The sequence below is a fragment of the Idiotropiscis lumnitzeri genome, chromosome 4 (assembly GCF_059441095.1).
Source record: "Idiotropiscis lumnitzeri isolate Australia: NSW breed Sydney's pygmy pipehorse chromosome 4, RoL_Ilum_1.0, whole genome shotgun sequence".
NCBI lineage: Eukaryota > Metazoa > Chordata > Actinopteri > Syngnathiformes > Syngnathidae > Idiotropiscis > Idiotropiscis lumnitzeri.
This window is the reverse complement of record NC_142394.1, coordinates 10613673-10627326: the sequence shown is the minus strand read 5'-3', so window position 1 is coordinate 10627326 and position 13654 is coordinate 10613673. Positions and strand designations below refer to the sequence as shown.

Here is a 13654-nt window from a genome sequence, read left to right as displayed (position 1 = left end):
TCACACAGTTCATTTCATACACGGTTTCTCAATGTGATTGAGGAGTGAACCGGCAACCTCCAGATTTGGAGACAGCTGATATATACTAGAGCGATGACCCTGCAACTTGGGTTGAATATATTGCTGGTATCTCCAAAAACAGGCCAAAAACTACATCGCGTTGGAGGTAGGATGCCGAAGTGTGCACCTGGCACCAATAGTATACTAACGGACCGTAGCAGGCTCAGGTGTAGAGTGGCCATCTCCCAACCTTGCGGTTATGAGTTCGATCCTCTACCGCATTGCACCCCTTTGTGTATGAAGTGTGTGTACAAAAACATAAAGTGGGTTCAACCTTGGAGTGAATTTTTTTTAAATTTAATGAACTTGTAAAACATACTCAAAAACTCTTTTTGTAAAATTTACTTTGAATTTCTGGTTGAAAAAACGTTACTAGGATTTTTCCAGTAAATATCACATTTTTTACAGTGTGCAGGTCTTGGACTGTGGGAGCAAGCCCGAATACCCGGGAAAAAAAATGTCTGCAAGCAAAGGCACTCTCCACACAGGAAGGCCGGAGCTGAGGTATGAACCTTAAGTCAGACATGCTGCCCCATATGTCATAGTGGACAAAATATTGGGCCGTATACTTCTCTAAATCGTTGAAGGGAAGTGTAGTTTTAATTTTGCTGTATAAATGTTCTATATGTCACTTAATATACTGCAATAGTAAAGTTATTTTATCATACCCTTACAGTTGACCTTTGCTTTCTTTTTTTTTTGCTGTGTGTCTTCAGAGGTCTCCCATGTGGAGCAGTAGTTCGTCCCATGCCTGTGCAGGACCACTCCCTCGGAATGGTCTCCTCCCCTCTGCAAACCAGGAGTCCAACCCAGCACCCTATGCGAGCACTCTGCTCAGCCCAGAGGAGCAGCCACACGGGGAAAAAAAGTTAAAATCAACTCAGCAGAGAGAGGAGGGAGGGAGAGAGAGCGGTGGGGGGGAAGAAAACGCCCTGGAAACTTTGCTTGATCGAAAAGTTGGAGAAGTCATAAAATCTCACCAGACAAAGTTGAGAGGCGCTCTTCTTGGGCTGGGGAGAAGGGAAAGACGACAACGTTTTCAAGGATGCTCAAGCTTGTGTGAGGCTTCTCGGGCGCAACGTGTGCGCACAGGTATGGATACATTTTTATACGATACATACTTCTTATTCTTCCTCTCATTTGAGCTTTTCCTCAAGTATATGATGCAATAATTAACTTAAAGTGACAAACTTGACAGTCCAGCAAACCTGTCATAATTCAGATGGTATTTGCGTTGAGTGTTTTTATCACTAGTGAAATTTCTTTTGGTGTTGCAAAGCTTTTTTCTTTTCTTGGGGGAGACTTAAAATGGTTTGATAATTCCTTTTTTAAGTTAAAATGGAAGAGTTTCAAAAAGTGGGTGTGTACCTGCAGGCTTCACATGAATGTAAAAGACTGGATTGCGCACTTCGCTTTTCCTTGAACTGCGCAACAGCGTGAGTCAATGGCGTTTAATGCATAAAAGCTAAACTCGGTGGTAATTACTGCCTTGTGTTTGCATTGGGATTTTTTTTTTTTGGCAAACACTCAGATAAATTGAAATTATGTCCAAATGTAACACGTGACTCGGTAGTTTTCAAGCAGCATAACTGTTCAATAGAGGAATGGCTGTTAAAATAAGAGTCAAGTTGCCGGTGTTGATCTTGTCACCTAGGGTCGTCTGTCACCTTTTGCAAAAGCTTTTCAAAGCCAAAGCGTGCAAGGGATGTGGACGTTTAAAAAGTAAAGCTACGCAGCCATGCGCGCCTGTAGCCACCAACTAGTCTGGGTGTGGATTCCTCTCCTTCGCCTCCTTCCACCCCCTCCTTTTTCTCTCTGCCTGTGTTCTTCCCCTCACAGAGGCACACCCTTTTTACAGTTGAAATCTCCATGCTTCAACATTTATGGCAAATTCACCCAAAAATAACAAAAAGTATCATGTTGGCTGCAGAAAGGATATAAATGCTCGATTTCGATTTGAAGTGTAGTTTTACTTGTGACTTTGCATTTGAGGGCATATTTGGTTTGCTCGAAATAAATAATAAATAAAAATGGTCTTCCTTACATGATTTTTTTTTTTAGAACTTGGTTTATGAACCTTAAAGGGGGTTTCATAACTTTACGGAAATTGAGTGAAAGTTTGAAGAAAACGTTTTTTTCAACCGCAAAGCTAAATTCTACACACATTTTGTTTCGCCAGACTTTCCCTCTTTCCCCCGTTTCCATGTGGGTCTCATAACTTTGGTTCTTGGACTGGGGTACAGGGCAGTAGAGATGAGGGGAGAAGGGAAACGAGAGTACGAAGGAGGGAGTTTGTGAGGGGGGGATGGGCGGAGCAGGGGTGAGGAGGGGAGTAATGGAATGCAGTGGTTTGGAAAGACAAGCTAATTGAAACCAGGTTTAAGGCATGAAGGGGGAACTAAGACTGCACATTTGTGACCAAGATGCTTTTTCTGTGTCTAGAAGTTTGCTAAAAGATAACAGCTTTTCAACTTTGTTTCTAAATAGATTCTTTCTCATCTGGACCAAATTCACTGAAAATGAATAAAACTAGGGTGAAAAGCAAATGATAGCAAGAAGTCACTCATCTCTTGTTGAATTGTAGTAATGAGTAAAATGGCAACGTGTGCAGTTGCCTGGCCACCGCAGCGCTCTCCTGCCACACCCAAAAAACATTTTGCTGCACTGTTGCTCTTGTCCGCGTACTCTTTGCTCTCCGTGTTGTCTGCTGCTTGTAATTGTCTGGTGTTTCTCAAATTGCTACCGTCAAGGTGATTGACTGTGACATAGGCCACTCGCACGGCCTAATGATTCTCGTGGGGTGGGGTGGGCGAAGGGTCTCATGTAGTGTACTTTGACAACAGCACTCTCGGAATATCATAATTCGTGTTTTACTTGGTGATAATGTGCTGTGGAGTATTGTATAACACGTTACTCCGAGTGAACAGTTGTGCGGGTACATGCGCGACACAAAAATGAAATGAAACGCTTAGAACTGGTTGTGAAAGACTCCCCAGTGAACAGGGCCTCGTTCTGGCTCCAGGCAAATACTGCTTGTTTAAATACTCGTGTCGCTTAGCAATGAATTGACACAGAGACCACATTATGGTGTCATGTGAAGTCATTGAAGACATTTTCATGGAACGCTCACTCTTTTGAATCAAGTCATGCGATTTTGATCCCGTCACAATTTTTTTCGGGCCTTTTCCAATAATGTTCAAAACACAAGATAGAAGGGAACTTAGAAGACAGACCGATGCCATGACTTTTATCAATACTAATCTTCAAAACACAGGAAAGCCTGGAATTTAAATATTTTTTTATTCTTAACATTATTATTATTATTATTACTATTCTTGTTAAATGTAATTAAATTCCTTGTTCCATGAGGACCGAAAAAATGAAACATCTAGCATTTCTAACAAAAGGGAACGCACCATATTTAAATGGATGATCACAATGAAGGCCTTTACACACCGATGTGACGTCGGCTGTGGCGTCGGCCAAGAAATCGGCACGTCGGACCGGAAAATGACCGAAGAACTCACTGTGAAATCGATGCCAAATAAGGTCGATGGCGATTGTCAATGCGTAGCCTTTGACGGTGATGTCGGTCTTTTTTGAATGAGAGTGATTACTTCATCTTCCCGCTCTTCTGTCCAACCAGCTGTTGTGTCCAGAGAGATGTGATAATGAGCAAAGTTCATTTATTTCTTGAGAAATACCTTTAATTTTCACAGTTTTTTTCACTTTCATCACTTCCTGTTCTTGTCCACTGCACTAATTCATTAGCTAACAGCCAATCATAGTGTTCATTTAACCCGACAGCTCGAGCCGATTCTACGGAGTTGAATAGGCCGAACACGTCCCAAAGACGCACCAACGACGGCGCCGACTTTTCAACTTTGCTCGCTGCACCAAACAGACGCCGTGTACTGACTTTCCGATGGCTGATGGCGGATTGGTGTGTTGAGGCCTTTCCACAAAGTTTTTGTGTATTCATGCTCACAAACAAACAACGTCACTATCATCCTTAAGGCAGTGTTAACCAGCCAGAAGAGCAAGAAATCCATGGCAGTTTTTGGGGCACCACCTGCTCTGTATTATTTTCTTCTTGCATGGCCATACCTCCCAAAAGGAGCAGTATGAGCCAGGCGGAACGGAAAGAAAGTGGTCTCTAGCGCACTTCCTCTTCCTTTTCCTCTCTTGGGTCTGTTGGATTGTTGATAGGCGAGCCAACCAGTGTGGAGAGGCCGCCACAATGTGCTTGGATCGATATAGCGGCTAAACTGAACGAAGATGGCAGCTATTGCAACATGACTTGCGTTGTTTTTGTTTTAATTTAACCCTGCAGTTGACATCTATTCAGAGGCCGCGGTTTAACTCAGAGTCTTCCAAGAACTGTGTCAAGACACACTTGTACAGTGTGAGGATATGAAACAATAGCAGGTTTTCACATACTAAAATGTCTTTGTGAGGGGAGTTTAAACATTCTCTAGCAGCGTATAAACATGTAACCATAGTGTGTGAGGTTTTGTTTTTAAAAGCCATCCGAGGCAATCCACCCTGCAGCCACTCCCTTCTCGTCCATCCAGTGCTCGAGTTTGAAATGTCTCATAGTGTCCGCATTGTGCGTTTGTCTACCTTGTTGTTGTATTTGCCGTACATATAAAGCCTTGCAAGCCAAATCGTCTCTCACGAGGGAAGACTGCAGGGTGTGTTAAATGTAACGCTGCCTTTGTTTCTAAGTTTGTTTTTTTTAATGCTAGCCAAATTCAAAATCTACTTTCCGTATTTTCACTAAATGTCGGAGTTATGGAAAAAAGCAGATGCAGGATTTTTTTTTAACTTTTATCAGCAACAGCAAACGTTCACGGCATGACGCGCAGGTGTTAGGCCAGCTTTTTCCCCATGCAATCTATAACACAATTCACTTCAACTTTTCTTTTCTCCGATGTTTTCCAGGTCTAGTTTGTCTGACACTTTTGGAGTGAAGGAAGTCTAATATCTATAAATATAGTGTACATTTTGAAACTATGCTTGCAATTCTGCCCTCTTCACCTTCAGCTCTCCAGCTCTATGAATGGACTTGCACTCGTTCTTGTTCTCATGGCAGCTGTGATGGACAGGAACATATCCTGACTTAATTAAGAAGTGTGTAATGCTGCTATGGATCATGTGCAACAGCCTCACATGCTATCTTGTTTTTCTTGTGGCACAGTTTCTGTCGTTGTAACGTAAGTGTGTGTGTGTGTGGGGGGGGGGTGAAGAAATGTGCCACTCTTGATTTTTAATTTCATTCCGGACTTCTTTTGGCTTTATAGTGCAAAACAGTTATTTTCTTACATCCTAATATTGGATAAATGGCAAGAATGGACTCCATCCAATAAAAGCAACGGTTGTTGACAAAGCCTTGGTGTTTTGGAGGAAACGTTCCCTCTCAAACATTAACCTCAGGAGAGGAAATTTAATCAGAGGTCCTCCCACCTCACATATCCAGTAATACAAGAGAAAACAATGAAAACCTGCCCTGCATGTGACTTTACTCTACCTTTAATTTTGTCTGTTGAAGTTCCTTGTGTCTATCGCCATTTTTTTTCCCTTCCAGTTTTCCGACGTCTCCCAAACTCACAACAGTTTTAATTAGCGGGTAAGCTGGCTTCAGTGGGCAGGCTTTGGACTTGCGGTTTGGTTTAAGGATGCAGTACTGAATGTTAACTGTGGAGCACAGAAGAGAACGACTTATCTTGACATGCATTCCTTTTCTATGTGTCACACATGCATACCCTATCTGCATGTTTGAAGGCATCGCATACTGAGGCCTTCTCCTCTGAGTTGCACAGTGTGAGAACAGGGAGTCCATTCTGCTTGACAATAATTTGCTACCTCCTTTCTTCCGTCTCTTCTTTGTGGCCTTTATTTTCACACTTTGCCAAACCTTATTAAGTGCGTACCTCACTTACACTTGAGCCGTAACCACAGTCACACGGGTGCTTTTTTGGTGTTCATCAAAGTGATTACATTTGGCCATCAAATTGACGTGACCTGACTTGAATGCCAGATTTATTTGACCTACTGGGGTTGACTGTTAAAGCGAGATTCACTACATTTTTTTTTTTTTGCGTGAACCACTGTGGCACAGTGTTTGAAATTGTGCGCCTGATAGAATGTAACGTGTCTGAATGTGTGTGGTGTTCTTGTTTATGAAGCAGAATCTGCACATTAGGGGTGTGGTGGACTCACTGTAGGAGGTGGGAGCGGGCACTCATAGGGTGCAGGGCTCAGAATGGAACCTGAGTGAGGCAGAAAGAGAACATTTCTGTGGAGTTAGTCAGTGTGGGGAGAGGCTGGGCTCCCTTCCAGCTGGCTCGACGGCTCTATCAAGGAATGCGTGCGACTGGAGGACTGGGTGGGGCCATGCTCTGAGCTTCTCCCTCTGCGAGCATAGCAGACGTGAAGTAATGTGAGTGGACCTGTGGACTCCAGGGGCAGTGTTTTCTTCAGTTAATGTGTTTTCATTTGTTCACCCACCGTTGGTGTCCAGTCGTGGCTGTGTGGTCTCCTTATAGGTTTCAAGGGTGTAGAAAGTGGTATTTTTGACATGTTAATCAACGCAAACTCTCCACAACCGAGTCATACAGCGAGCTCACACACGGACCAAATTTTGTTTTCTGTAAATTAGGTGAATACACCAGTAATTTTGTTTGGATCATTTAGTTGAATTGCTGCTTGAACAGCACCCTGATGATTATGACACTGCAACAAGAGTGCGAGACGCAAAGTGTGCACAGCTGCCGTACCGCAGGTCTCCTTATGCAAACAAAAGGACAACTGCTATTGGGTGGCATTTATCTCAGCAATGTCCCTTCTATTTTAGAAGAGGGTCCATTCAAAAATACAAATTAGGCAGACTAAGGAGTTATTTAATATTTCCCTCCAAGTTAACTGACTGTTGATAATGAACTCGGATGGATGAGTAAGGGAGACGTTAATGATGAAGCTGTGCAGCCTGTCGCAGTAGAAATTTTCCGAGGGGCATGTTCCCACTGGTAGATGCCTGCCTTTAGACACATTGAGTCTGGTTCTGTTTGTACTTTGCTCTAACAAAGACAAGGCTTTGTTTCCAAATGTGCCAGTGGGATGAAGCAACAATCTGCGCTAGTCATGTAAGAGCCTGGGCAAGTCATAGCAAGAATAATAACATCGCAAGAAAAGTCAGTAAATGGAAATAAGAATTGGGATGTGCAAATATTTATACATGATAAAATGACAATAAAAATATTTTTGAATTAAACAAATCCAATGTTAACAATATGATAAAAAGTTGACGTCATGGAGAGTCAACCTTTCACTCCTGAACTGGAACTACTTAGCCGATTTTCATCATTGTCATCTCTTTTGAAACTTGTGTACAATAAATTGCACAACATTGTCACTGCTTCTACACTTTCGCTGTAGTAGCCAGCAAGCCAAGCAGCTGACTCAAAGGCAGTCTTAATTTTAACTTTAACATTTGATTGTTTACTGCAATCCACTTGCAATGTGGTCATATCAAGTTCAATATATTCTCAGCCTGTCTGCTTTTCTGTCACCAGAAGTCAAGATAACAAGAACCAACACATTGGACTGAAGCCCTTGGCCGTGCTTGAGCTAACCAAGGTACAAAATTTAATTGTCCTTGACTTGAATGTCAAAACGGAATCCTCTGTGTATATCTGTTACTGGTCAGGGAAGGAAAACTAAACTTCTGATCCCACCCTCCCACTTCTGAACTCAAAGGCCATCTTGTCAGTGTGACCTCAGAACAGCCCTCCATTATGCAGACAGAGAGCAAAAAGTGCTGGAATGTTTGTTGCAAAGCCTCCTTTGACTCAAGATCATGCCTCGGCTGTTGTAACTTGAACGGAAATCTGATACTTTTGCACCCTGTTTCCTCCTCTTTGCACCCCCTTTCTTCCTCCCCCAGCCACCACCTGTTGCGCTCCTCGAGCCCCCTTTCCGCTTCTTATGAAACAAGTCCATAAGAGCCCGCCAGGCAGGCCCATTTTGAGTCAGCAGGGTCAGATGATTCATTCCCGTTGAGCGTAAAAAAAAGCAGCGTAGAAACCACTGTGCAGTCCCTGTAGGCCAATGTAAGAGCAGAGAGACGCATCCATATGTTCTTTGGTCATAGTCTAGTAAATAAAGGCTTTTGTCTGGCTCACTGTCCTGCTCTGTATTACTCTAAACGCATTCCAACCACAACATGTGTGATAGATGGAGTGTTTTAGCTTTTCTGTGCTTTAATTTCTATCCCCTTTAAAGAGTTTTATTGGAAACCTGTTTGTGCATCCTCATAATATTTCATAAACACGACACAAAGAATGGCACGCTGACGTAGAAAGAGGAAGAACAGATAATGACTGTCATGGTGAGCGACTGCGTGCCTGTCTTATGACGGACAGAAGCTTACTCATTGAAGATCAGTCTGCATGGAATTATATGATTCTTTCTCCTTAATTGATTCAGATTATATGAGAGTGGATATAAAAAGTCTAGGCGGCACACCACAACTGGTTAGCACAATGGTCTCGCAGTGCAGAGGTCGTGGGTTCGATTCCGGCTCCAGCCTTCCTGCGTGGAGTTTGCATGTTCTTCCCGTGCCTGCGTGGGTTTCCTCCCACATTCCAAAAACATGCATGACAGGTTGATTGGATTCTCTATATTACCCCTAGGTTTGAGTGTGAGCACGGACGGTTGTTCGTCGGTGTGTGCCCTGCGATCGGCTGGCAACCAGTTCACGGTGTACCCTGTCTACTGCCCGATGATAGCTGGGATAGGCTCCAGCACCCCCCATGACCCTTGTGAGGAGAAGCGGTACAGATAATGGATGGATGGATGGATATAAAGTCTACACACCCCCGTTGAAATGCTAGGTTTTGTAGATTTCAAAAAAGAGAGCGCAAGGTAAATAATTTCCACAACATTTCCACAATTACTGCCTACAATCTGTACAATTCAATTGATTAAAAATAGGAGTGGAAGTAAAACTGAACAAGCTAAATAAGTCCACAGCCTTTTAAAACTAGCATCAGCTTGTACTCTCAAAAAACCAATTACACTCTGACTCAGACTAAGATGCTCTGGTTGCTTTTCTTGACTTTTTGAACAGGGTCCTGAAGGTTTTATGCTAACACTTGCCTATGTTCACATTACTCTGCACCTTGACTAAAGCCCCCGGTTACAGCTGAAGACAAACAGCTCCGAAGCATGATGCTGCTTTTGTAAGACAGAATCTCAACCTTGGTTTCATCGGACCATAAAATCTCACGACGGCATCTGCAAAATTATGTTATGGTCTGGTTATGGTTGGAAACATTTTGGCCATAATTCCAAAAGGGACACAACCCTGCTGATCATCAAAAGAAAACCATACCTACAGTGTAGCTTGGCGGCGAGAGCATTATGTTTTGGGCGTGTTTTTCTTTAGCTGGGACAGAATCATGAACAGTTCCAAGTACCAGTCAGTGTTAGCACAAAACCCTCAGGCTTCTGCCAGAAAGCAAAAAAAAAGTCCCCCAAATGCTTAATAGAACAGCTGAAATTTATTTGTGGATAGTCAAAGCCACATGACTTGCTATTAGGTGTGTGACAAATCCCAATCGAGTTTCAGTTTGTATCTGATTAGTTAAATCTGACCACAGCCATTACCCATTTATCAACGGGTGTGCACGGTTGTGCAACCACATTTTTTAATTGTTTATTTTATGTACGCTCTCAAAAAGATATGAAATAAAATTGAGTTGCTCAGGGTAAATAGATTGTATTAATGATGGGAAAAAAAGTTAAAATGATTTGTCTTGGTATCATCACTGTATATCACAAAAAAAACTGGCTTTTAAACAGGGGTGTGTAGACTTGACAAATGTATATAGCTACAGAACTGGATCTGTTTTGGGAGCACATGCAAGATCACCAAAGAGAGAGAAATGTAATACTTGAGATGGAAGGACTTGGAATACCCTTGAGGGCCACCTCTCACCAACCTCTGAGCTCACTCTTGTGATAACCATGTGTTATATTTGCATTATTGCTCTCTTGTTTTCTTCCACTCCCTCCCCAGTTAACACATAAGGTGACGTTCTTCCAGCGATTCCTCAGCTATCTCTCCCACTTTTCATCTTTTTCCCATCGTTTCCTGCCCTCTCTTTTTTCGCACTAAAGTTTGTTTCCTCCCAGCCCCGTTGCTGTGAGCCATAACCGCCCCGCCCCACCTGCCTGCTGTGAAATATATAGTAAAGGTGTGACAACAGTGCAGCACAAATATTTTACTCTAGGGGAAGAAGCGATTCCATGAAATTTGTCAAAGAGAAGAGTAAAACAAACATTAATAATTACCCTCACAGGCCACACGACATTGGGGCACCCGTGCACAATCTAATGAGATCCAATATAAACATTTGAGCATAAATCTTATTGAAATCCAATGAATAATAATGCTAAATTTTGACTGACATAAAGATTAAAAATTTATTCTATTTATTCTTTGCACTATATCTCACAAACAGTATGATGAAATTCGGTTTTCATAATTGATTGAATTTTGAATGCAGTTGAGGCAAAATAGAGAGCAATAGTAGGCAGCAACCAGCTGATGAGCAGTTAATGGAGCTTTTTCAGACAGTTCGTTCAGTCTGTTCAATTAATGACAGAAGACTGTATTGCCATGATGCAATGTCAGGAATGTAGAAGCAAAACATCACGGGGTCATGTGACATGTTTGTCTGCAATTTTTTCCTTAGTGTGTAACGAGTGCCTAAAGTGAAGAGGTTGAGGTTTTGCATGGAGAATTCTCTGATTCTTCCAAACACAGCCACGATGGGATTTTTGGACTGTCAAAATGAGTCTAATATGATCCACTTTGGGGTTCTTAAGTTGTGTTCTCAAGCAATGTAATGACAGTGTCTGTCAAATAACACGAGCTGTAATGCCTGAGGTCGGAATAGATTCATATTCTACGCGTCAGTCGAGGCAACATAACACAATAATTGAGCAAAAACGAAGACGGAGGATCGCGTTGTCATTTTCATAATATCCCTTTACCCTGCATCTGGAGCCACATTGACCCAAGCTCTCACTATTCAGACCTGTGAAAATATATTTTGGAGAGCAGATTTAATAATGTCTCAAAGCATTGAATGCATTTTCCATAACTCTTTAGTCAGAATGGACCAATCTTAAAGTGGACGTGTTTATTAGCGTATTGCATGTTACATAACATGCTCAGCAGTGTCCAGGATGCTAGAGCGATGCTGGAATCCAACCCCTTGGTAATTGAGTTTAAGTCCAATGAAATTCTGCTTGTTAAAGTTATCACATTTTGATGTGTGTGTAATTATTAGTGCTGTCTTTGTTTAGTTTTAATTCATATTAATGGAGCGGGAAAAGCTCATGGCCGCTGTGTTCTTTCTTTACATTTGCCTCAGATTTCTCTTGTTATTTGTTGCTTGGTGTCTTGGTGTGAGATTCACTGTTTGAGCCCGGAATATGCATAGTTATTTACTAGTTTACATAGTGGACTGGATGGTAACACTGAATCGAGTGTTACCTTAACTTTATTTTAATATCTTTAAAAAAAAAATGTGTCTTTATCAACTTTGCTAATATTGTGAGTCATCAATCCCTTAAAGCTCCAACATGGATGATTTTTTTTCATTCATTATCTTCTGTATTGAATTCCTGTTGATGTCATTGTAAGGCTGTTAAGTTAATGTGTTTTTTTAAATAATTGTTTAATTAATTAATAATGTCCATCACATTACCATCGGACTAGAATAGGTAGCATGCTTGACTTTGTGCTATAAAAAGTTTTTTTTTTTTTAATAATGAAAAGGATTTCATTCATTCATTCATTGTTTCATTCCTTTTCTGAGTCACCTATCCACGCTATTAATAATCATGTATTGGCCACCAAAGTTTGAAATTGTTCTGATAATATATAACATAACAGCAATGTTGCTGAGGCTTACTGTGAGGGTGCACACAGTAATATTACACGCTGTACTGTTGTCAATTTGTCAGTTTATTCCACATGGGGCCTCCCAAAGTAGTTGTTGTAAACATGTTTGTCGGAAGGAACCATTTAAATTTTGGGAATTACCTTTTGAAATAGGGATCATCTGTACACATTCTCAGGTTTTTTATTGATTATTGTCTCTATAATGGTATTATAGAAAATATTCAGTGATATGGTAATAAGTATGCTCGGCTCATTAAGGAATTACTATGTGTGGTCTATACTACTTGTTCATTCAGCACATCTCTTATAATTCAGAAAAAATATGGTTTCTTGGCTTTTCAGAAACCTCATTCAGTCGACAGACTCTTAGCGTTTATTGTTTCACATCCCATACAGAACTATTAGATGGATGCTATCTTCTGCATACATCTGAACTTTTATTCACTTTGATAAACAATGGAATGTGTTTAGTCCTAGTTTCTTCACTCATAAATACGGTTTTTGTGAGGCTATTAGAATGCATTTAGATTTATATAAAGTCACGCAAAGAAACACGAGTTGGAATAATATGCTGAAGATGGGATAGTAGCACTTGGCAGAATCAATGCTCTTTCTTTCTCTCAACTTTCATTTTGGAAGTAGGTTTGAGGCGTCATCTTTGGCTGCCTTTGCAAAAGATATGCTTCAAGACCAATACGCGAGAGCTAGTATTGTCCGAAAGGACTTTACCGCCCCCTCGTGTTAATCGTTGGTAACTTCAATTCAGATATTTGGGTTTACTGAATAAAGAATCGAAACGTGAGAGAAAACCCGTTTGTCTGAAATGGAGTAAAATACTTTTAGTGTTTGTGCATTTGCGATATATTAATAATATTTTCCTTATGCAGGAAAACCAGGAAGTGACGTTCTTTCCCACCAGGGTTTGAGCGAGCGAGAAACAAAACAAGGTATCTCAGATAGTTCTGTACATGGTAGACAAATTAAAACTTTCCAGCTCACGCATAGACAAATGTGTGTCTGTATTTACAGATGGCTGATGAAGAGGAAACAAGGGAAGTGCTCTTTCCAGACTGGGAGGGCCCAGATAAAACTGGCCTGACTATTGAACAAACACGTGAAGGAGAGATCTTCGTAAAAGAAGTGAAAGGAGAGTCACCGGCAGCGCGATCTGGGAAAGTATATGAAGGTAGTTTTTCTCTTAATCTGTTCATTTGCTTTTATCGTAAAATAAAATAATAATCACAATTTATTGATGATATTTCTTACCGAAACTCATGCACCTTTATTTAACAGGTGACCAGATTGTGGGTGCAACAATCTATTTTGACAACATGAGCTCAGAAGAAACATCTGAGCTTCTGAAGACACTGAACCGTCACAAGGTTGGATTGAAACTACAAAATAAAGACAAATCCCCATGCTGCTCTCCCCTGAGCACACCATGTCGCTCTCCATTGGGTACTTTGACATGGGAGGGGAAGTTAGGAAGCGTCAGTCCAGAAATCCTTCTTGTAAGTCTTTTTTTTTTTTTTATCCAGATTTTTATCTACCGATGAATCCATGAAATTACGTGATTGAATCACATGATGTTGATGGATGCATGGTTATTATTGAAAT

The 13654-nt window shown here is 41.2% G+C and overlaps 1 protein-coding gene across 1 annotated transcript in view; it reads left to right on the top strand.

The window, feature by feature from the left end:
* The first annotated feature begins 970 nt into the window (after window positions 1-970).
* The window catches only part of ahnak (AHNAK nucleoprotein), a 30656-nt gene continuing 17972 nt past the window's right edge, over window positions 971-13654 (top strand). Inside the window, exons 1-5 of the mRNA XM_088293331.1 lie at window positions 971-1152; window positions 7635-7698; window positions 12925-12984; window positions 13067-13223; window positions 13331-13548. Coding sequence (XP_088149457.1) covers window positions 13067-13223; window positions 13331-13548 — 375 coding nt within the window. The 5' untranslated portion in view covers window positions 971-1152; window positions 7635-7698; window positions 12925-12984. The remainder of the gene's footprint in view (window positions 1153-7634; window positions 7699-12924; window positions 12985-13066; window positions 13224-13330; window positions 13549-13654) is intronic.